Source organism: Acinonyx jubatus, chromosome B3 (genome assembly GCF_027475565.1).
Source record: "Acinonyx jubatus isolate Ajub_Pintada_27869175 chromosome B3, VMU_Ajub_asm_v1.0, whole genome shotgun sequence".
NCBI lineage: Eukaryota > Metazoa > Chordata > Mammalia > Carnivora > Felidae > Acinonyx > Acinonyx jubatus.
In genome coordinates, this window is record NC_069386.1 from 84,286,646 (window position 1) to 84,312,120 (window position 25,475).

Consider the following 25,475-nt stretch of genomic DNA (forward strand, 5'->3'; position numbering starts at 1 on the left):
AGATACCAGAAGGAAAAAAATTAAAAAACTACAGGCTGAGATTCCCGATAAATACAGATTTAAAAATCCTCAATAAAATACTAGCAAATTGAATTCAACAGCACATTAAAAGGATCATACACTGTGATAAAGTGGGATTTATCTCTGGGATGCAAAGATTTTTCAACACACCAAAATCAATTAATGTGATACAGCACATTAACAGAATAAGGGATAAAAAAATAACATGATCTTCTCAATCGATGCAGAAAACACATTTGACAAAATTCAACCTGCTTTCATGATCAACACCCTCAGAAGGTAAGGAACATAAGGCAAATCCCTCAACATAATAAACTCCATACATGTAAAGCCCACAGCTAATATCAATCACACTTTACTGTTGAAAAACTGAAAGCTTTTCCTCTAAGATTAGTAACAAGGCAAAGATGCCTGCTCTCATCACTTGTATTCAACATAGTACTGAAGTCCTAATCAGAGAAATTAGGCAAGAAAAATAAACAAAAAACATCCAAATCAAAAGTAAAACTGTCCCTGTTACAAACAACATGGATTTATATATAGGGAAACACCTAAAGATTCCATAAGAAAATTAGAATAAACAAATTCAGTAAAGTTGCAGGATATAATATCAACATACAGAAATCACTCATGTTTCTATACACTACAAACAAACTATCTAAAAAGAAATTAGGAAAACATTCCCATTTCAATGGGATAAAATGAATAAAATACTTAGGAATAAACTCAACTAAGGAGGTGAAAGTCTTAAATACTGAAAACTATAAAACGTCAAAAAAATTAAAGGCAACACAAATGAAGACATTTCATGTTCATGGATTAGAATACTTAATACTGTTAAAATTTCCACAATACCAAAAGTGATCTAAAGATTCAATGCAATCTCTATAAAACTCCAATGGCAGTTTTCATAGAAATAGGAAAAAATTCTACAACTGAGTATACCCAAGTCCATCCTAAGAAAGAAGAACAAAGCTGGACGCATTATAATTCCTAATTTCAAAGCATATCATAAAGGTATAGTACAAAACATTATGGCACAGGCATACAGACATATAGTCCAGTGGGACAGACCAGAGAGACCAGAAATAAATCCAAGCATATATGACCAGCTAATCTTCAACAAGAGTGTCAAGAATACACAATGGGGAAAGAGCAGTCTTCGACAAATGGTGCTGGTAAAACTGGAAATCCACATGCAAATGAATGAAATTGAAACTACATATTATGCCCCCCCCCCACACACAAATTAAAGACTTAAATATGGGACCTGAAACCATACAACTCCTAGAAGAAAACATATGAGTAAAGCTTCATGACATTGATGTTAGCAATGATTTGACACCAAAAGCACAGGCAACAAAAGTAACGACAGACAAGTGGGATTATGTCAAACTAAAAAGCTTCTGAACAGCAAAGGAAACAAAAGAATAAAAAGGCAACCTACGGGATGGGAGAAAATATTTGCAAATCATGTATCTATAAAGGGGTTGATATATAAAATATAAACTATATAAGGAACTTTTATAACTCAGTACCAAGAAAGCTAATAGCCTGATTTTAAAATGGGCAAAGGACTTGCAAAGACATTCTTTCAAAGAAGACATACATATGGCCAATAGGTATATAAAGAAATGCTCAGTCAATTATCTGGGAAATGTAGATCAAAACCACAAGATATCACTTCACATCTGTCAGGATGATTATTTTCAAAAAAATAAATGTACGTGTTAGCAAGGATGGGGAGAAATTGGAATCCTCATACACTGTTGGTGGGGGGTTTTAAATGGTGTAGCCACTCTGGAAAACAGTATAGAGTTCCTCCAAAATTAACAATAGAACTACGATATGATCTAGCAATCCCACTTCTAGGTATTTATCCAAAAGAATTGAAATGAGGACCTCAAAGAGATATTAGCACTCTTATGTTCATTGCCATACTATTCACAATAACCAAGATATGGAAACAACCTAAATATCCATTGACAGAACAGATAAAGAAAATGTGGCATATTTATACAATGAAATACCATTTGCCTTTAAAATGAAGGAAACTGCGATATGTGACAACATGGATGAAAGTTGAGGACACTATGTTAAGTGAGCCAGTCACAGAAAAGACAATTACTTCATGATTCCACTTATATGAGGTACCTAAAATAGTCAAATTAGTAGAATCAAAGAATGGAATGGTGGTTGCCAGGGCGTGGGGGCAGGGAAATGGGGAGTCACTAATCAAGTTCAGTTAAGCAAGATGAATAAGCTCTAGAGATCTGCTTTACAACATCATACCCATAGTGGACAATAATGTATTGTGCACTTAAAAATATGTTGAGGGTAGATCTCACGTTAAGTGTTTTTATCATAATATAATGACAATTAAAAAAAAAACTTGAGGGAAAAATATGTCACTTAGCCCAAGTAAAATATTTAGGATGGATCATACCTTAATTATGTAAATGGATATTAATGTTGATGAAAAATCTATCTTATTAAAAATTTCCAACTTACTTCTATAATTTGTTCCAACTGTCATCAATCAGGAAACTTCCTGTGTTCCTAACCCACATTCCTCACGCATAAACCTAAACTATTTTACTCCAATTTTTTGCTCAATTGCAAGGGTAATCAACTGTCACCATTCTTGATGTAATTCATCATGATTTAAAAACTGTTATTGAAATAACCTTTTCTTCCTCATGCTTAAAAACACAGTTCCTTTGAAATATTTATTTGTAAGTAGTATACATTATTTCCCCATCTACAGATGAGTTTTATTCTTTTCTCCTAAGTATGTTCCAATTTTTCTTATAAAATATGGTACTTTAAACTGGAGCTAAGTAGCCTGAAATGTTAATGTGTATTACATGCATTGACCTTATTTGTGATAGCAATACAAAATCCAATATTCATAGTTTAAAAAAAATGATTTAATTCCCCTGCAAACATTTTAAGACTGATGTTAACATTTCACTTCTCAAATGAGACAACTGAGACAGAGGAAAGGTATAACTTGCCAGAGAGACATAGCTAACGAGTAAGTACCAGAATTGGGAATTGATATCAGGTCTCTTAGTAGAACTCTGGCAATTTCCATAACACTGCAATTTGGTGTCAGTGCAGAGCTGAAGAGATGTGTTTTCCAGTCCCTCTTTTGGAAGATCAATGAGTTTCCCTGACAGGACATGTTATTTATAGACTCTCCACAGCTTAACAAGAAACACTAATAAGTGATCCCAAAACATTGGTGGTCATGATGTTCCATAACCTTTAAGAATTCAACAAAAGTTACCACGTCATTGGAAATGAGATCATATGACTCAAAATAGTTAACAATCAACATACTACATATTTGTGACTAACTTAACCATCTAATCCAAACATTATATCCACAGCTAAGGACAGTATTAGTAATTTAAGGCAATGGCACTTAAGAAGTTAATATGCAGAGAGGCAAAATGTCTTGATCAAAAGAAGCATGTGCCTCTCTTTTTACCTTCCCTGGCATGGGCTTTGATGCTTTGCTTCGTGACTGGCCAGCTGGCTGCTAGCTTGATAAACAGAACCTTTGCCCATCTCACAGGCCTTTGTGATTAGGGTCTGGCATCTTTAAGAAGACATTCCACACAGAGACATGCCAGAAGGAGGGGGTAAGGAAGATGGGGGAAGCAAGATCTGTTAGCTAGTGAGGACTAGGGGTGGTGAGGGAGACTGGCCAGGAAGCCTGCTGCTACCCATAAGGCAAGGCTTAACAGAGTGTAGCAATGGGCGAACAGCATGAATATATACCTTAAAGTCTAGTCTTAGAATCTTCCTATGACCTCATGACAGCCCAAATTAAATTTCCTTTGCTCCCCACAGTTCACTCATTCTCTAATTCCTCCTGTCATCACACTGCATCAGAGATCCTCTCTGACTAGCTTTGACCTAACTTGAATTCAGTACACCCTGGCTACTACCTTAGATAGTCTTTAATAAACACACTTAGAGAAACATTCTCCATTCAGGATGGGCCTTGGTTGATGCTAGATTGGATTTACTGTTCCTTGTCAAAAGTTGCTAAAATAGGTTTGCCATTTGAAAAATTAAAATTATACTTGAGAAGTGACTGAAAGAGGTTGCTGTAAATTGCTTTAAGACAATTAAAGACAATATAGTGGTCCTACAAAGAGTCACATGATTTTCAGGGTATCACAAACTGCTGCTTTTTTTTTAGTAATTATTTTTTAGAGAGAGAGAGCGAGTGAGTGCACAGGTGGAGGAGGGGCAGAGAGAGAGGAGGACAGAGGATCTGAACGCAGGCTCGAACTCACGAACCACGAGATCATGACCTGAGCCGAAGTCGGACACTCAACCAATTGAGCCACCCAGGTGCCCCACAAATTACTTCTTGATAGAACTCTTACTCTGCTTTCTCTTCCCGCTAGTAGGTGAATAAATTGATGGGGAGAATGTTAGGACCATAGCAGCGTGATTCAAAAAGAATGGAACATTTTAATAAATCTATTAGTAGTTAGATTATATACAAACATGTGGTCAAAACCAATTTTAATGGGCTCCCTCAGTTACTTCCATAATTTTACAATGGTCAGTGGACTGACAATGGTCAGTCTGTGCTAACAACACACATTCTATACTTTAATTCATTTTATCCCCTTTGTTGCACACCACCATCAATAGTTAAAGGGGTAGTTGTGACGCCATCTTTCATCTCCTCAAGGCTGCCAAAAAAGAGGTGATACAAACAGGAATTTCATGTGGATTCTCACAAGAAGAAACTGCAGACAACCTGGTCTAGTAATACATTTTTGAAAGTTAATTTCCTTTTGAATCATCCTGTACACTTTGATTTTAGAAAGTTACTTGAATAAGTCTTCCATGTTATCCTGATTAATAAGATACTGAATGGAGGGAGGAGAGATGAAAAGTACAGCTGGAGATCCCTCAGCTGTGAAAGATGTGTCCATAAGACAGCCTGATGAGGGGCTGGATGAACCTGGGTCAAGATGTGAAAGGCCTGCTCTTGGATCTGCTGATTACACAGGTTGGGAGGGGAAGCTAGAATGACAGATGAGGCCCTCAATATTAAAATTTATCATCACAAGCACTGGACTGAACCCACAGGATTACTTTTAAGCACAGTGAATACAAACTGTACAAGTTCAAGGGGAGACTTGACTTGACTGCAGTTCACATACTCTGGGGATTTTAACTGACCATAGTTTTATACATATCAACATCTTGATGTAAAACCAACACCCACTCTCTGTCCCTTCCACCCCAACAAAAATTTCTCAAGAATTTATTTCTGTACAATTTTTGGCTGCATTAAGAAGATGTGGTACACACCCACACGTGTGCACGCACACACACACATCACTACTCGGTGATGAAAAAGAATGAAATCTTCCCATTTGCAACAACGTGGATAGAACTAGAGTGTCTTATGCTAGGCAAAATAAGTCAGAGAAAGACAGCTTTCATATGATTTCACTCATATGTGGAATATGAGAAACACAACAGATGAAGATAAGGGAAGGGAAGGCAAAATAAGAGGAAAAACAGAGAGGGAGGCAAACCATAAGGGCTCTTAAACACAGGGAACAAACTGAGGGTTGCTGGAGGGGCTAAAGGGCTGAGGGGTATTAAGGAGGGCACTTCTTGGGATGAGCACTGGGTGTCATATGTAAGAGATGAATCACGGGGTTCTACTCCTGAAGCCAAGACTACACTGTATGTTAACTAGCTTCAATTTATTTTTTTTTAATGTTTGTTTATTTTTGAGAGAGAGAGAGAGACAGAGTGCCGGCAGGGGAGTGGCAAATAGAGAAAAGGGAGACACAGAATCTGAAGCAGGCTCCAGGTTCTGAGCTGTCAGCACAGAGCCCAACATGGGGCTCAAACTCACAAACCATGAGATCACGACCTGAGCCAAAGTCAGACTCTTAACCAACTGAGCCACCCAGGCGCCCCTAACTACCTTGAATTTAAATGAAAAAAAAAAAACAAAAAAAAAAAACAACATGTGTTCAGATCACAGGAAGGGTTGAGACTACTGTGCTCTGAACTGATCCTCTGACAACTGTAGTATTATGTTCAGTTTTGACACTGACATTGACAAATCTGATGCATCCATAGTGGGGGACACAGACCATAGAGAGGACCAAAACTCATGTCACTTGACGAGGAGCTGAGGAAATGTGGATATCTTTCAAAGAAGAAGAAACTCAAAGGCTCACCTATCCATACCTTTGAAGAAGTTGGGTACAACAATTACAAGTATGGACTCTCATGTCAGATGGCCTGGGTTCAATCTTTGGCGGATTTAGCAGAGATGGGCACCAAACTCTGACGTTCTCTGGGAAGAGTCCTGCAAAGCCTCTCAAATGAAAGGACTGTGCTATGTCATATTCATTTTGTATCTACACCAGGCCTGCCACATCTTCGGTGTTTAATAAATGTTTTCTTTCTCCTCCCTACAGACGTCATACGCAAAGAACTAAGGTCTCAGAAGCAAATTACAAAGGCGGTACAGAGGCACACTGGTTAAGCACCTGGTAGCAACTGCAAGGCAAATAACAGTGGCTCAGCGCTGCCTGCCCCGCAGCTGGCAATGGTCATCATGAAAATAATGTGGGGAGCTGAAATCGGTAGTTGCCTCCTAGTAACTGAACAAGGAGGCAGCCTGAGAACAAACTGCCTTTTATCTTTTTTTTTATGAAGAAATTTGCATTTTAGTTATTGTTAGTTTCAGTGGGACCAAGTCAACTCAGAATCAAGTCAGCTTGCAGTCTATCTTTTATCTTCTCTAATGTTGGCTCTCTTCTGTTGTTTTGTTTACAAACTTTGACAAAAGCATTGTTTGCCCTGATGTCATGTGTCATGCTTTTTTGCCCTGAAATGAAAATACCTGCTATTAAAGCTTAATTAAAAAATACAGTTGTTTCCACTGCACAGCTATCAGAAGAATCTATTACAGTGTTTGTTTTCTCTTTATGTGAGATAATTTGGGGGAAATGCTAGCTCCTCACTCCACAGAAGGTCACTAACTAAAAAGAGATGGTTTAATTGATAAGCATTCTTTAAGGAATGTAGAGTATTCCCAAGATCCTATCCTTGCAGGGCTCTGGGCTTTGGAATGAAATCAAAGTCTTGTTAAAAGCTCAGCATCTAAATGTAGCCATTCAGAAAATAGCCATGAAAATTCCTTTTTTCCCCCGAGCTAGCTCTTCCTTAAAGTGTTGTGAAATGTAAAATAATTTTAAATGTCTTACCCACTTAGTTCAAATTATAAAACACATACAATGTCAAAATGGGTTAGGGTTTAAGCATAACAGTTATCACTTGATTATTTCATACACATGTATATATATACCTACACACACACACACACACACACACACACACACACACACCCTCTCCTTAAATACCTCTCTTTAAATATTTACATGGGTGGGTAATACAGTCTAAGAGTCAATTGTATCGCTGAGTATTATCGTATGAAATGCAGGAAAATATTAATATATTTCCCTGGGAACTCAGTAAGATTTTTCCATTTTGGTGTGCTCTGTTTATTCCTTACCTCAATAAAGGTGCTGACCCCAAGGAAAACTAACAAACCAGGTTTCCAAAACAAAATTCTAAAAGGTTGAGAGGTCACAGAAAGGACACACTGAGATGCTTTGATATGGAGGTAGGCATATGATCAAGAAGAAGGCTTGGAACCAACTTTATTTCATGAGATTCTACTTCTGGACTGCTTCTATAAACGACGCTTTCCCATGCCCATTTAGTTCTACTTATGTAATACGTTTGTTCGACACATACCCTGAGTTAAATCATGTAAGAGGAGTCAAGTGACTTCTACATACCTAAAACATTGTGGGCCAGATACCCTCTGCAGCCTGCATGGCCTCCATTCCCCTCGGGTTCACCATATACCAGCTTATCCTCATTCTTCGTCTTATGGTTCCCCAAGCCTCTTTTTGCTTCAGGGCAGTCACATATCCTCTTCTCTCTGACTAAATATCTAGTCTCTGCTCATCCTCTTCATCTTGGCCAATCCTCACCCTTGAGCCTCAGCCTAAACATCGTTTTTGAAGGAAGGCCTTTCCTATCTCCTTGCCCTGCCCTGCCCTGCCATTGGTCTAGATTGGGATCCCAGTTTCTAAATTCCCATAGCTTGATAGTTGCCTTCCATGGCACTCATCATGACTATCACTATCCAGTTCCATGTGCCATGACGACTTTATTATCGGTCTCCTCTCATAGACTGGGAAGCCTACTAAAGCAGTGGCAGCACTGACACTTACAAGATGGCGCCGGGGACATCACATGTGTGCCATGAACATTCTTGGAATGAATGAACAGAAGGAACCCACTGAGAACCTAAAGCTACTTGTACCACATTTCCATCCACTTGGGTGGTACCTGCCTGGAAATTTTTGACTTAAAGTTTATTTAAGAAAGTGTCTGAATCCTTGCCCCCTTCTCTCTGCCCTCCCCCACGTCTTCCTTCTCCCCAGCACACATACCCCAGGGAGTCTGTGAAAACTGCCAATGAAAGATACTGCTTTTTACCACAGAATCTTGTCACATATCCTGGAATTTTATAGATAACATATACTTGTAGTTTTACCCCAGTGGTTACCAGAAAGGAGAGTTGTTCTTAATGAAACTTTAATGCTCTTGCCCTTCCCATTACCGGATGATTGGTAAGACTAATGATGGAGTAAGAGAGAATCAGAAAAATAAATGGCCATAAATTAAATCCTACTATGATCTAATTCTACTGAGATTCTTCTTTCCAAAATACAAACAGCTCTGTCTAAGCTCTCCACTTGAACCCAAAGGTGCATTTTTCATTCAGCTTAGCGCACACCTTAGGGAAGGATATAGCTTTAAATCACGAAACTAACACATTTCCACATTTCTTCTGATAAACTGAGGTGCGTCTGGCACCACCCTCAGACTTTCTACAGAATTTACAAAACAAAGAAAACATTAAAAATCAAAAGAAAAAGAAAAACATTTGCATTTCCAAAAGGCAATCTTTTACAAATATTACTTTAAGAGAAAATAAAATATGTTTGACTTAATGCTGTCTGTAGTAAAATGACCATAGGGACAGGTCTAAATGGTTTATTAAGTAAGAAAAATTGAACATATGAAAAATTGTTCTCTCCCAGAATATTTCTAACTCACACATGTAATTTATATCATGGCAAAATTCAACACAAAAGGTCTATTGTTTTTGGCAAAATAACTTGCAAACATGCTTAATTAGGATGCAAACTGAAAGCACATTTTAATACTGTTGACAGCCACAAGCTTTCGACAGTGATTTCTGCTATTATTATTATTATTTTACTTATGGAAACATTCGAAAGCAGTAAATACGAAAGTAGAGGACAGTTATTAAAGAGGTATAATATTTTAATCTTAGGATTCTCATTTCTGTGTCAACATCACAAATAATATGCTTGAACATCCCCACCTTGCAGTAGGGATGAAAGAAATTATTTTTGCAATGAAAGCTTACTCCCATGGATATTTCAAAAAGATGTCAGCATTTAAGTTAATCAATACCTGCTTCCAGTGGGCTTTATTTTGAGAAGTGATGCCTCTTTCTGGAGAGAAGGGATAATTCTTTATACTGACATTCCATTCCATTTACTGCAAGATGTAAATGAATGCCTCCATTAAATGACTTCCATGGTCAGTTAATATCCAAAGAAGTCTTTTCTCTATTGTATATTCTTACCCACCATAGGAACACTTAGATCCTAAAAATAAATCTAAAATATTATAACCCAGGGCACCATTTTCAAACTGCGAATGCCCAGTTGTTCCAAGGCTGTGACTTATACAATTCTTTGTTTCTATAGATTACAGACTAAGGATATAAAAAGGGAGGACCAGGTTACAGGACTGAATGAGACAGAAGAGGAATTTGGTTATATTATCTGGATATTCTAGCTCTTTCACATATTTAAATTTCAGTGATCATTTGTAACTTGTAATTTATGTATGACAAAATACAAGGTAAAAGGTAGAGATGGGGCACCTGAGTGGCTCAGTCAGTTGAGCGTCTGACTTCGGCTCAGGTCATGATCTTGTGGTTTGTGAGTTCCAGCCCCACATCGGGCTCACTGCTATCAGGCAGTCACTGTTGAGCCCGCTTTGGGTCCTCTGTCCCTCTCTCTGCCCCTCCCCTGGTTGTGCTCTCCCCAAAATAAATAAGTTTTTTTTTTTTTTAAAGTAGACTTAAAGCATTGCATGGTATAGTGGAAAGAGTTCCGGTCTCTGGTTCTCTCCCTCCCTCTTGCTGTATAACCTCAGATAAATTACTTCAGTAACTTTCTGCCCTGGGCCATAACTTCTCATTTGGTTTTCTTATCTGAAAATGACAGTTACTTATCTGAAAATGACAGTTACTTATCTGAAAATGACAGTTATCTGTGATAACTTGAAAAATAAATCTAATAGAGGTCACCAGTCTGAAGGGTTAAAAACTTCAGGGGTGGATATGTGACCTGAGTCCTCTAGGCTCACTGTTTAAAGATTTTACCTCTACACACAGCCTTAGACTTGAATAAAATGTGAAGAAGCTAACTAGCTATTCTATTTTATGAGACTCTATTGAACTTTTCACTGATTTGTTTCTTATTATAAAATTAATACATGCTTATTGCAGATGCTTTCAACAGCTCAGAATGGTATACAGAAAAAAGTACTTCCCTTCACTGCTGCTTTCTCTCTATCACACACACCCACACCACTTCTCGTTTCCACTCCCCAGAGATCATTATAAACAGTTTCTTTTAAAATAAAATACTTTGAAAATGGAAAACGCTGTAAGACAATTTATGAATTAAAAAAAATACATTAAAGAAAAATCTCAAATTATTTCATGCCAGTCAGGACTGGTGAAATCTCAAATTCCCTCGGAACAACAGAATGACCAATTGCTGGGTAAGGCAACTGAAATAATAATCCTGTAAACAAATCATCCAAAGTGTATGGCTAGAGACAGCCCACAGCAAAGATGGAATAAAGACTTCAAGGAACACCACCTCCTCCTCATGGTTAACAACTTGATGACGTTCTTCAACATGTTTTAATGATTATCATACCTTCCCCTTCACAAAGGATTGATTTATTATGGTTTAAATTTAAAGAATACTGGTTTTCCAGTTTTGAATCAGGCTTAGATTACAGAACACATAAAATCAATGACTTTGTTCTAGACAAGAAAAGACCACAGTGTTCATTTAAGTGCAAAACGAACAGTCCTGGGGAAACATTCTTCATGGGGTTCTACGTGCTGTTTCCACCACCCGCTTCACCACCTCTCTCCTTCCCTGACTGCTGTCATCAGCACCACCACACCTAACATTTCCATGGCTCCTTAAAATTCACAAACAACTTCACATACCACTTATCTTAATCTTCCAAATAATGTCGGGTAGAAAGAACCATCTTAGCTTTTCAATACACAATACATACACACACACACACACACACACACACACACACACACACAATAAAAAACCTGAAGCTCAGAGCAGCGAGGTGATTGGCTCAAGATCTTTCACCCAGTAAAGGGACACTTGCCCAGGTTTATGACGACTTCAAAGTGTGTATCTCCAACTCAGATCTCCCCTCTGCAGCTCCAGGACCCACATCCAATCTCCGACTCAACATCTGCACTTTCGTTCTGAGGGTAGTTAAATTCAGTTTCCAGGCTGAGCCCATGATATTCTCCCATTAACTTGCTTCTCTTTCAGTGGTTTTATTTCTCAGTAAATGGCACCATCATCCTTTCAGTTGCTTAAGCCAAAAACTTAGGCATCATCTCTATTCACCACCCCTTTTCTCAACATGCATACATGGACTCCATTAGATTTTGCTTTCTGAAGATTTCTCAAAAATGTCCATTTCTCCTTGTCTCCACCATGAACAACACAGCCCAAGGCCCCAGCATCTCACTTTGAAATCATTTTCATGTTATACCCTGCACTTCCCTCACCACCTCCATTCCATGCATTCTCCACTTGGTAGCCACCGTGATTCGGTAATTCCTCTACTTAAAATCTTTGGTTGGCTTCCTAATGCTCTTCAGATAAAGGGAAGAATCCCTAGTGTGGCCTATAAGAGCCGGTATGATCTGAACACTGCAAACTGGCAAGATAAAGGAGTGCTTTCCATAGTTTCAAGATACCATGCTGTATTTTTAAATAATGAGTATTTGTTCTGTGTTTATATAATGCATAATATTTAATAACATAAGTGCATTGATTAATTGTAGAGTGACATTCACACTTGTGGATTTTAAAGCATTAAGATATGACCACATATAAATCTTCGTGAATTCTTTCTTAAATATAACCAAATTCATTTTATAATACTATATTAATTAAAATACATGCCCAAATATGTGTAATAAAATATATAATCATATAATTTATTTCGTTGTGTGTGTGATTTCTATCTGTTTCAAGCCTTTGGATAGCTGGAGAGATGGACATGTCTCCCATGTTGTATGGATTACTCATCTGAGTCTAAAAAGCAGAGTCAACTTCATGTGATTGTGTCTTGTGCAGTTACCCAGGGCCTACACATAGAAGAGCTTGGTTTCACTGCCTTACTGTTTGGTCTTGAAATTCTTAATATTTTTTGAACAAGGGTCCTATATTTTCATTTTGTCCAAGGAACCACAAGTTGTTTAGTCCATTCCTGCTAAAAAGAACCTCAATGTATTAAGAGTTGAACTCTCTTGTATCATTCAAGACCAAAGTATTTATTGCATTCTATTTCTGGATTTCTTCACAGAAGGAGGACTCTGAGGACCACTGGAGTCAGAATTGTCAATCAGTGGGGGAAGGGTGTTTATATACTGTGGTCAATCACAGACTTCAGGCCAACAAAACATAAGCTTCTACTCAACAAATGAGGTTTCCAGGGGTGCCTGGGTGGCTCAGTTGGTTAAGCGTCTGACTTTGGAACTCAGGTCATGATCTTGTGGTGCATGGGTTCAAGCCCTGTGTCAGGCTCTGTGCTGATAGCTCAGAGCCTAGAGTCCGTTTTGGATTCTGTCTCCCTCTCTCTCTGCTCCTCCTCTGCTCATGCTCTGTGTGTGTTTCTCTCTCAAAAATAAATAAACACTGAAAAACTTCTAAATACATAAATACATACATACATACATACATAAATAAATAAATAAATAGGATTTCCAAATGCAATAAAATGTGGTTAACAACTTTGGCTAGTGAAAGAGGTAATACCAACGGATGGTTAATGTGGAACATCCCCTGGATTCAGCTGCTACTTAAGTCTTGTCCTAGAATATGGGCAATAGCTGGGCAAAGGTAGGTATAATCAACTTTACTAAAGAGTCTAGTGGTAGCAACATTAGAAATATTTTTATGATTTATAAAAGTCCATCTGTACTTTGTACTAAGCAAAATAAAAAAGTGAACCCCTGTGAGAAATTTTCTGCATGTGAAAAATGTGTCCCCAGCGGGTGCTTCCAGGATTGCAATCTTTGATGCAGGCAAGCAATATAATGGTGGGGGAAAATTGTGCTGTAATGGCTGAAAAGATGCTAGGTTTAAAGCACATCATGTGCTACTTTCATCTTGTAGAAGTTAAAAGGCTGCTAGCATCTGTAAATTATCATTAAATATATATATATTAAATATATATATTACATATATATTTATTAAATATATATATCATTAAATATATATATACATATATAATTATTTTTATTTTGCATGAAAGTGAATGATCCTTAAAGAGTTGGTTTACTGCTTACCCTAATTAACATAGGTGAATTTAAAAATGAATATCTACGTAAAATTTAAATTTTAGGCTGATAATTTTTCCCCAGAGCTCAAAATTTATGTAGAATATGAAAATTTCAATTTTCTTGAGAAGGTTACGCTTCTGAGATAAAAATTCCATGATAACACAATTTCTAGAAGTTCCCATTTGTGATAAATGGGAAGCATTCAGATGTAATGGTGCATACTTCAAGAAGAATTGTGGTGTCAGAATTGGTTTCAAGTCTCTACTTGGCTATTAACTACTTAACAATTTACTTGATTTTTCTTTTTCTTTTTAAAAAATTTTTTGAATGTTTATTTTTGAGAGAGAGAGACAGAACGTGAGTGGGGGAGGGGCAGAGAGCGAGGAAGACACAGAATCTAAAGCAGGCTCCAGGCTCTGAGCTGTCAGCACAGAGCCCGACATGGGCTTGAACTCACAAACCGTGAGATCATGACCTGAGCTGCGGTCGCCCAACCAACTGAGCCACCCAGGAGCCCTGAGTTTTCTAAGCCTCAGTTTCCAATTCCTAAATAAGAATAACAACAGCCCAGGAATAAGGCTACTGCGAGGATCAAATTAGATGTAAGTGTTTAGCACAGTGACTAGGACATGACGAACACTCTACAAATGTAGCTGTCATCACTGATGACATTTTTCTCCAGGATTTTAATCTATTAAATAGTTACCTTATTGACAGGAACAATGTTTTTGACATTGTAGTAGAAGCCAAAATAAACCATGTTGAAAACCCCATGACGTCCCAAAGTTGCTGTAAATCCTTTGTTGAGGCCCTGGAGTCCCAAGCCTTCCTTCTTAATGATGTGTCTTGCATAACTCATAGTGGATGGTTGCTGTAGGAGAGAGGAGGAAAGCCAGAAAGATCATCTTTGAGACCATGAAATAGAGTAAATTACCATTTTAGCTTCCCTTCAAGCCAAAACTATTAGGGACGATTTTTGTCTCCAACATGCATAATCATGCCTAGATCCATGCTTTTAAAATTAGGAAGCCCAAAAAGTAAACAAAATTGCATGCATACAGGTCTGAAAGGGAAGATTTCTGGCAAAAACCAAAAAACAAAAAACCCACATCTTTGTTGGAATTAGTGAAACTAAGGTCATGTAATACCTATCATCACTACCTACATGTAAATAGCTGTATACAATTCTGGATTATCCAAAGTAATGGAGGGGATTAGCCATATAGATAAACTGGTAATCCGTAACTGTGCATAATCCAAAAGGAATTTATATTTGGTTCTTGAATCCAGCATATTTACTTTTCTAATTATGTTTTTCTAAAGTGAATGTTACAATTAATCTTGACGCCATTGGCTCAATAGTTTAAAGTGGCACCAGGTTAGAAATCGGGCATGGATAAATTGCAGTTGTTTGTAGACTTCTTCAAGAGGGTGCACAATCAGTGTGTATCACTCACTGTGATAAATGATGAGTCAGTGATGCTGGGAGTAGTGGGTTACCTTTAATTTACTTCCTTCCACTCTTCCGATAGATTACCCGACCCTAAAATACCCTGACTGCTGAACTCCAGTCTATTGCTACTTTTGGAACATGCTACAGAGCTCACTGTAGCTTGCCCTGAGGTTTATAATTCATTACAATACAATAACAGTTCATGTGGGTTTTTTTTTAAAAGTTGAATGATTGCTTCCTTTTGGAGGTACAGTACAAAGGTTATCTCTCATATATATACATATATATGTATATATATATGTATATATATACATATATACATATACATACACATATATATATACATACATATATATATATATATTTTAATGTTTATTTTTGACAGAGAGAGAGAGAGAGACAGAGCATGAGCAGGGGAGGGGCAGAGAGAGAGGGAGACACAGAATCTGAAGCAGGCTCCAGGCTCTGAGCTGTCAGCACAGAGCCCGACACAGGGCTTAAACTCACTAGCTGTGAGATCATGACCTGAGCTGAAGTTGGACGCTCAACCGACTGAGCCACCCAGGAACCCCGCTCCTTGTTATATTTTGAATGAATAGTAAAGAGGGGGAAATGTTCAGTATTTAATTTTTTTTCCCCATGAGGCAAGCACTGATGTGACATTTGTTTTTTTTTCTCCAACGTGCATAACCTGGAGCAGGTTGCTGGAGTGCTCATGGCAGTCTGATGTGCTTTCTAAGTGTTTTCTTATCATGTGCAATTAAGGTTGTATCAGAACAGAGAAGAACAAACCCAATCAAGGTTTTTCATCCACCTTGTATTTATAGCTATGTAATTAGCATGAGATACTTAATTGAGCTTGTTTATATAGTAAATCTTGTAGGTTTTGCTGATGTTTTAAGAACTCCTAACTACAATACTACACTCGACTTCATCTTTTCATTTTGTACAATAAATTGTATTAAGCTTAAGGAAACCCTTTTTTGCAACATAAAAAAAAACACATGAGAAAGCATCTTAAAAATAATAAGCAAACATTTCATATAGGAAAACCAAAAATTCTCAGAAGGTTAAAGTTCACTCTCTGTTCTACAAAATGGGACTTTTTTTATTCGTGTTCTGGCACACTGTCTATCAACACAAATTATTTATTTTGGTTTTCAAAACAGACTTGAGGACAAGTTGAGCAGAAATTCATTTCTGTTGGAAAGACCCTGGAAATGCTGGGCAAACCACCTAAGCTCTGCTCTCCTGCTCTGGGGAAGGCAGCCAGGGGGCACATTTTGAACTTAAGTGCCTGGTTGCGTCTGAACTCTAGTTGTGAATCATTAGGTAAATCAGGGAGCAGCACAGTAGATAGAAATAATGGGTTGGAGCTAGAAGCTCCAGGTTTGAGTCTCAGCAATTCCACTTGCTAGCTTGGGCAAGGATTTTATCTGCTTTTATCCTCACTTTACTCATCTGTAAAATAAGAATAATAATAGAATCATAGAAGAGAATCTTTCTCATCGCATTGCTGTGATGACAATAAATAAGTCAATGCATTTTTCCTATATAAGCATTCACTACATATTAGCTGTTAATAATGGTAATTATGCTGTCAATAAAAATAGTTCTAATAATGAAACAACAGGTAATTTCTTTGTTGGCTGGAGGCAATGATATTAAAAAAACAGAGGCTGATTTGAGGGAGAAGAAGGGCATGCATAACTAGCCTTGTCCTTTTCCTTCCTTCTGGCTGTCCTTTCCTTTTCCCAGAGCCCTGGACCCTTGTGATTTGTCACAGGAAATGCATCCAGACTGCAATAGGAAAAGGTCTACTTCCTCTGAGGCCTAACAAAATCTAGCCTTTGGGTTGGAGATCTTGTCCAGGGATCTTGCTCACCCCAGGGACTTTCCTCTCTAGAGCAGTGGATCCTATAAAATGGCCTCTTCCCTATCCTTCAAAGTTAACATCGTTGGTAAGAATTCTCCACTGGGTAAGTCTGTGGGCTACAGAAGCAAGGTCACATGGGAGCAAAGGTTGGGAATGAAAAAGTCACCAGCTGTGCCTCCACCCGCCACAGCCTACAGCCTGGAGAGCATATTCATGTGTGTTACCACGTACCTGGAACACAGTAAGTGCTCATCGATGTTAACCACTAACATAGATATTTGGCACTTTACATATATCAAGTTATTTAATCCTCTCAACAAGTGTGTGAGATAGGTATTACCATTATTCCCATTTGACTGATGGGGAAACGAAGGTTGAGTTACTTGCTCAAGATCACAGACATATTGCCAGTGCTCAACTAAAGCCTCTCAGACTCCAAGTCCATACTTGGTTTTGCCATCCTAACATATCTGATTGCTTTTCTCAACCTTGTAATGTGAGGAGCGGGTAATATTTTCCTTATTTTGCAGGTGAGGAAACTAAGGATTGTTCCCATAAAAAGTAGGAGTGTGCTTTTTGCTTCATTCAGCAACATTGTATCACACACATGTAAGCAAATATTTAATTAGAAAGGCAAAACATGACTTCCACTGGGATGCTTAAATAGGAAAATACAGAATCATTTTGACTAGATCTCTGTAAACACAAGGAATTTTACTAAACGTATTTGATTACTGGGCTTCCATTTCAAAACAAAATGGTGACTGATTGGCATCATCAGCCAAATGATTCCAATACTATCCAACCCAGCAGGTCACCCACCAGCTCAGTTTCCTTCCAGCATTTAGATTCACTGCAATTTTCATATTTAGTTACCAGTTGTGGGCCAAATTGCATTATAACTTCCTAGAAGTACTTTTCACTGACTGCACCAGAATGCAAGCAGGGAAGAATAAGTGGATAGGAAGGTAGCTAATACTGTGATATCACACTGCTCTCCACACTGCTTTGTAGAAATCTTCAGGTCACTGATACCTGTCAGAATATTTCCCTCTGACGTAACTCAAAGTCTTTCAGTTTCACTTCAGCTATTGTCAACTGCTAATTCTGGGAACTCTGTTCTTTCATACATTCATTTATTCAACAAATTCCTATTGTGTGCCTAGTGGGTGCCACGTGCTGTGCTAAATGTCTAGTGCAGTACTTTTTGTTCATATTCTAGAAACAAGTTATTTTTGCTTTGGTTTTCTCTTACTTGGAGAGATACGCTGATAATTTTTTATATCTGCCCATGAGAATATTCCACAATGGTTATGAAATATGGAATCAAATTTCTGTTTCAAAAGTCCTTAAGAGGCTTAATTAAAGAGAAGTTTCTTCGCCTACACAATACTCCCAGGCATCACTCCGGGACACATTCCTTACTCACTGAGAGTCCAGTATTACCAACAAATCACTGAGATGACTTATGGCAGCCTGAGCTATTTTTTCTGGAGTCCTTCCACCTAACTACTGCCCACAGCTGGCTCTGACTAGCTTGTGAGATCACAGACTGAAGCGAGGGCAGAAGGCATTGTTCTCTGGGTAAATAGCTCTCAGAGTACGGCCAATAGGTATAGACGTGGGGTGTGTGTCAATGAATTTCCTCCATCCCTAAAGCCAGAGAAGAGCTCTAGGCACATCATGTCAAAAGTTAGCACGCTCCACATGCGTTCCTTTACCTGCTTCCTAGGGCAAGGTGAATTTTGCTGTATTTTAGAGCCAATGGAATAGGGCGTTGCATTGAATTTCATCACATGGCTGGAAAGCAAACCGGATGAGGCCTTTACACAATGGAGTGAGTGTCCATATCTGGCCCTTCAGAAAAATACTGCTTTGTTAAAAAAAGAAGAGACTCAGTTGCTGCTTTTAGGTAGGAGAATACCCTGGTTCTTCAGGAGATAGAAGATCACTTATGTTTTTCATTGGTCAAATAAAGTCTCAAAGCATTTTGATACATTTGAAAAGAAAAAAGAAAAAAAAATCCCTCCCTGTTTTTTGAGAACAAAATATAAGTGAAAGAATATGAATTGGGTTAAAATTCCACATTTACACATTTCTTTAGCTGAGATACTTCACTAATTCATCATTATAGTTTATTTTAATAGAGCAAGATTATGGACAAAAAAACACTCAGAATATAATTATAGTTTATACCTAGAGTTTATGTTTGATGAATGGGTCTATTTTTTGAATCATCTGTGAGGGGATAACAATTTGCCATAAACAAACTTTCCCAGATGCTAAGCCACAAAACTACATCAATACCAACTTGCTACCCAATAACCACTCCTGGAGGAACACAGGGCTTTCCAGGTGATGAGATGCTAACACTGTGCTGCCTTGACACTGCACTGCTGGCAGAGCAGGAAAGAAGGTGACTGTGCTGTGGCCACAATGGTGACCACTCAATGACTGGCAACACAGAAGGAGTCTTCGTTTTTTCATGGTTCCAGAAACACTTTAGACTTTCCCTTAAGTTTCATAATTACCTGCATTTCTTTATCCCAATAAAAGCAGTGTGGTTGACTAGAAAGAGAACTCTATGCTATTGTTCAGTTCCTTAGAGCTACTGATTTCATTAGGCTTTATTTTCCCTATCTATACAATAGAGATAAAGCCACCGACCTTATAGAGGTAATGGGAGAATTTGAAATACCAAGAATGTGTATATGTGTGGGCATTAGAAAAAAGTGGCAGAATGAATAGCAGTCACCAAAGCACTGGGGTTGGAGGGGAGTGCTGGTGGAAATTACAAACTATTTTTTCTTTCTTAAATGTTTATTTTTGAGAGGCAGAATGTGTGTGTGTGTGTGGGTAGGGTGGGGGTAGTGGCAGAGAGAGAGAGGGAGACAGAATCCCAAGCATGCTCCATGCTGTCAGCACAGAGCCCGATGCAGGGCTCAAACCCACAAACTGTGAGATCATGACCTGAGCCAAAATCAAGAGTTGGACACTTAACCAACTGAGTCACCCAGATGCCCCTAATTTTTCTTTTTGTAGGTTTGTATTACTTGACTGGTAGGAAAGAACCAATGTAATACTTTTACCATTTACAAAATCATATAAGTTCAAAAAATCAAATAAAGGAAAAAACATGTAAGGCATCTTACACAGTATCTGGCATATAGTAGATGTTCTGTAAATGGTAGCTATTATCATTACTTCAAAGTCTCAATTCTGAAAGCAAAAATCTAGAGTTCCTGGCACGGCTGAATGGAAGACTGAAGTCTATTTTCTGTAAATGATAATAGAGAGACAACTTGGCTGCTGCCTTAGGTATTGTTGAAAGATAACTATAGGAATGGATTCATATACATAATTCACTTTTCTGCCCACAAGAATCACAGACTGGAAAGAAATAATTTATGTACTGAGCAGTTTCCAGGCAGTGTTTCACACAGTAATGCAGGAAAAATTTGAACTTAACTCAGTACATCATCATGAATGTTGACATGCCCTTGAAGCTGGCTTCTCACACTATCTGTAAACAGAGCCACACGCTCATTCTCTAACTCAACTTCCCTCTTTCTTGAAAGAGATAATCACAAAATACAGTCCTTCTATTTACTTTATATTGACTCTACATAATGCAACTAAGTTTAAACATCTGTTAAATGCCTATGGAGAAAATAATCACTAAGCTTTGTGATATCATATGTGATCTAATTGGTCTCTATTAGATTATTAAGCTCCCAGGAGAAAGTTAGTGGTGTTATCCAAAACCAGAATCAAACCCTGAACTAATTTTTTAAAAATCCCTATTGTTAAAGATTCTGCCATCAATGACACATTTGCTATCTGTTCCTTGAGCCTTAAAGTTATAATCATATCATAAAGGTAGAAAACTAATTATTCCTTTCTTGGGTTGAACATCTTTAAAGACTAAGTAGAGGGGAAACAGGCTTTTGCAATTCACTTAAGCCTTAGTTTCATATTTGGGGGTGAGAATGATTATGTTCATATGTAATGTAGATAAAAATGAGGAGGAAAACCTGTGCCCCATCCACACATCAGAGGCAAATCCTATAGACCTCAAGGGAAGGAAAACATAACCCGTTAGCCAAATAATAACTTTGAAGTAGATTTCAAAGTGGAGAGAAAAACTGGGAAACAATTCATACAAGATTTTGCTCCTGGGGAGAAATTCACATTTTCCAGGCTTGCAGAGAGCATGCCAACCAAACACCACTGGGCTAAGCACAACTGATAGGGGACTTCTAGTTCTTACAAATCTATAGATTAAAAAACGACGCACCCAGTTAGAGAGGAGAAAGGTCCTATAAGGACAACAAGCTGTAAAGTCACACTTCTGGCAAGACTGGATATGCAAACCATCTCCAATAGAGAAATCCTCAGGCAAGCCTTGTCCTTAGCCAAAGAGACTACAAACCAGAACAACACTTTGCTTGGGTTTAGTTTGAAGGACAGGGGGATATTTGGGTCTATCCCGATTTTATTTGAACATGTTTTTACACCCACTGAACCAAACCAGAGCATGACAAAGCTGTGATTACTTTGCTCCCCACAGAAGGTCAAGCATATTTAAATTAGAGACCGGTTTTCTTTATTCACTGTGAATTTTAAGATGCTGGCCAAGATTCTGGTATTGGAATTGGAGGAAGTGTGGCAGGGATTATAGTCTTTGACTGATATGGTGGTAATTTAAAAAGTGGAGGCAAGACAAGCACACCTATTGAAATACTTTACACAGAAGCTGGAAGGATATGAGGGAAATATCAGGAACCAAATGAACCACAGTTTCTTTGTATTTTTAGAATAGTTTATGGCTAAACTGAGTGGGAAGGCGCATTTTATGGGTAACATACTTTTGACTGGCTAGAGAACCAAGCCTAGACCACAGAAGGGAGAACCCAGGCAGCTGGAGCCAGAAAGTCACCTGCCAGGCCTGGCAATTCTCATGGGAATTGCACTTGGGGCTCCAAGAACCTAACAAACACAGCCTCTTCTCTCAGCCAGCGCTGCCTTTGGACCCCAGCCAGAGCCCCCCCCCCCCCCCCCCATTCTGGCCCCTTACCAGCTCTGCCCTCCCCACAGGACCAACGGGGATATCTGCCTACTTCCCACCACCTCTTTCTAGGCCTTGCTCTGTGTATGCTGAGACTACATTAAGATTAATGTTGACTACTGTTGCCCTAGTCTGTCTTCCGCTGCAGGAACCTCTCTCAGCTACAGCAACTTCGGAAACTTTCATTTCTAAGCGACCATGCTGACTCACCTCCTCTGGATGACGAAATAGGAAAATCCACAATTACTGTGTAAGAATCTGCAGTGGTTCGTATCTACGACATGAGGGTAGCATGGCGGAACGGCAGGCGGAGAGACCGACACTACCGGCCGGAACAACAAGCGTTAATCTACCTGCAAAATAAGCCTCTGAGGAGCCTGTTCTGCTCTCCTTAAAGGTGTTGTCAAGCCATTTGGCCATTCTGCCTGCAGCCCCTCCATTGAGCGTTCTACCACAACTGGTAGTTATAATTATCCGCAAAGGCCAAAAATGAGCTTAGTTCACAATCTCCACGTGAGATGATCAGGAAGGCTTGACCAAGAATTTTGTGAAACTATTCCAGAGGAGGAATATCTTGATCATGGTGGAATTCTTTCCAAAGTGCCTTCACATGTTTTTAGTATCAATCTCTAACTTCTGCTGCTATATGCTACTTATTCACAGCAAGCCGGTAGCCGGTTTCTACTGTTTATGATAGGAGACCTGCATCTGCGTTTGAAGACCTTGTCAAAAGGCCCTGTAACTAGGCTGCCAGCCCTTAAGCCTTGATGAAGAATTCCTATTGGCAGCTGAGGATGGCCTAAGGTGGGCTGAGGGAGAAAATGAACCATCGCTCAGTAAGCTGTTAACGGGCCCACAACTGGAGCCACCTGTGACCGCCCAGTATTAATTGCGGTACTAGCTCAAGATAAATGTCTTTATGCAAATTTAAGCGTTTATAAGATCAACTTGCATCTTGAAATAGTTGTTGCTGGTTGACTGCCTACCATGTACCAGGTTCTGTGTTAAGATCCTTGCATATATTATCACATTTAAGTTCTCATAAAAACACGTAACAACAGCTAACACTTATTTAATCATCACTGTATGACAGACTGTATAGACAGCTTTGCATACACATCTCAACCCTGATTATACCATTTAATGTGGCTGTTGCTATTATTCTTCTCTAACAAAACAGAAAACTGGGCTATAGTCAGAGTGGGAAACATGAACTTGTCACATAGTAACCGAGACAGCCCTCCAGAGCTTGTGCTTCTAGCCACTTCACAGAGATGCCTCTCTGTCAGATGGTTGGACTGGTTGCCATCACTTTACCATTTGGCATGTAACTTTTCTCAAGGCCACAATGTTAGGAAATGGTAAAGAGCATGATGGGTGCATCTCTCTCAAACCCTGGGCCTGCTTTGCCAGTTCACCAATTGCTTTCCTGTTCTAGACAGTTCTGTTTATATATGTTCTTCAATAGTCTGTATGTAAGGTTTAAAATTTTTAAAGAAATTATAGAGCAGGGGAAAATGAGGGTTTCTGCTACTGTCAATGAAGCAATGGAAACTGAATTATGCAATATTGAGCCTTAAGATGAGCCAGCAAATCATTCCTACCTAAATCAGCTGAGAACCTTCTCCCTAAAGGGAGGCTTGGTCCTGGTAGAGCCACAGAACACTTCTTTTGGATTACATACTTTTTTTTTTTAATTTTTTTTTAATGTTTATTTATTTTTGAGAGAGACAGAGACAGGATATGAGTGGGTTAGGGGCAGAGAGAGAGGGAGACACAGAATCTGAAGTAGGCTCCAGGCTCTGAGCTGTCAGCACTGAGCCCGACGCAGGGCTTGAACTCACAAGCTGTGGGATCATGACCTGAGCCAAAGTCGGACACCCAACCGACTGAGCCACCCAGGCACCGCTACATACTTTTCTTTATACTGTTCTGTATTTTCTAAATTTTCTACAATGAAAGTGTTACTTTTTAAACTAAATGGTCACAGGTAATGCTGAATACATTCTCATGTTAAACATTCCACACAAAGCCCTTCCCTTAAACGCTCACCTTCCACTCCCCTATTCTAGACCTCCTTTCTAGAGGTAATCATAATTTATAAGTTTGTATGAATTCTTTTGCATGACGGACTGCACTGTCCTATAAAGAAATCACTACGAGGCTGGGAAGATGGCGGCGTAGGAGGACGCTGGGCTCACCGTGCGTCCTGATGATCACTTAGATTCCACCTACACCTGCCTAAATAACCCAGAAAAACCGCCAGAGGATTAGCAGAACAGAGTCGCCGGAGCCAAGCGAAGACGAGAGGCCCACGGAAGAGGGTAGGAAGGGCGTCGAGGCGGTGCGCGCTCCATGGACTGGCGGGAGGGAGCCGGGGCGGAGGGGCGGCTCGCTGGCCAAGCAGAGCCCCCGAGTCTGGCTGGCAAAAGCGGAGGGGCCTGACGGACTGTGTTCGGACAGCAAGCGCGACTTAGCGTCTGGGAGGTCATAAGTTAACAGCTCTGCTCGGAAAGCGGGAAGGCTGGAGGACAAAGGGAGGGAGAGGTGCTGAGCCCCCGGACGACAGAGCTCAGTTTGGTGGGGAACAAAGGCGCTCGCCAGCGCCATCTCCCCCGCCCATCCCCCAGCCAAAATCCCAAAGAGAACCAGTTCCTGCCAGGGAACTTGCTCCACGCAAACACCCAACTCTGCGCTTCTGCGGAGCCAAACCTCCGGCAGCGGATCTGACTCCCTCCTGCTGCCACAGGGCCCCTCCTGAAGTGGATCACCTAAGGAGAAGAGAGCTAAGCCTGCCCCTCCTGCCCCCGTGCACCTTGCCTACCCACCCCAGCTAATACGCCAGATCCCCAGCATCACAAGCCTGGCAGTGTGCAAGTAGCCAGACAGGCCACACCACCCCACAGTGAATCCCGCCCCTAGGAGAGGGGAAGAGAAGGCACACAGCAGTCTGACTGTGGCCCCAGCGGTGGGCTGGGGGCAGACATCAGGTCTGACTGCGGCTTCGCCCACCACCTCCAGTTATACACCACAGCACAGGGGAAGTGCCCTGCAGGTCCTCACCACGCCAGAGACTATCCAAAATGACCAAGCGGAAGAATTCCCCTCAGAAGAATCTCCAGGAAATAACAACAGCTAATGAGCTGATCAAAAAGGATTTAAATAATATAACAGAAAGTGAATTTAGAATAATAGTCATAAAATTAATCGCTGGGCTTGAAAACAGTATAGCTGACAGCAGAGA

At 39.5% G+C, this 25,475-nt stretch overlaps 1 protein-coding gene across 9 annotated transcripts in view; it reads right to left on the reverse strand.

The window, feature by feature from the left end:
• The window catches only part of SLC25A21 (solute carrier family 25 member 21), a 485,208-nt gene that overhangs the window by 19,803 nt on the left and 439,930 nt on the right, over positions 1 to 25,475 (reverse strand). For 7 of the 9 annotated variants that reach the window (XM_053224377.1, XM_053224384.1, XM_053224378.1 and 4 more), the window contains one exon: positions 14,541 to 14,705. In XM_053224377.1, coding sequence (XP_053080352.1) covers positions 14,541 to 14,705 — 165 coding nt within the window. Of the gene's footprint in view, positions 1 to 14,540; positions 14,706 to 18,884; positions 18,964 to 25,475 lie in introns of those variants that run through there. The other 2 variants (XM_053224379.1, XR_008299377.1) reach the window with 2 other exon arrangements.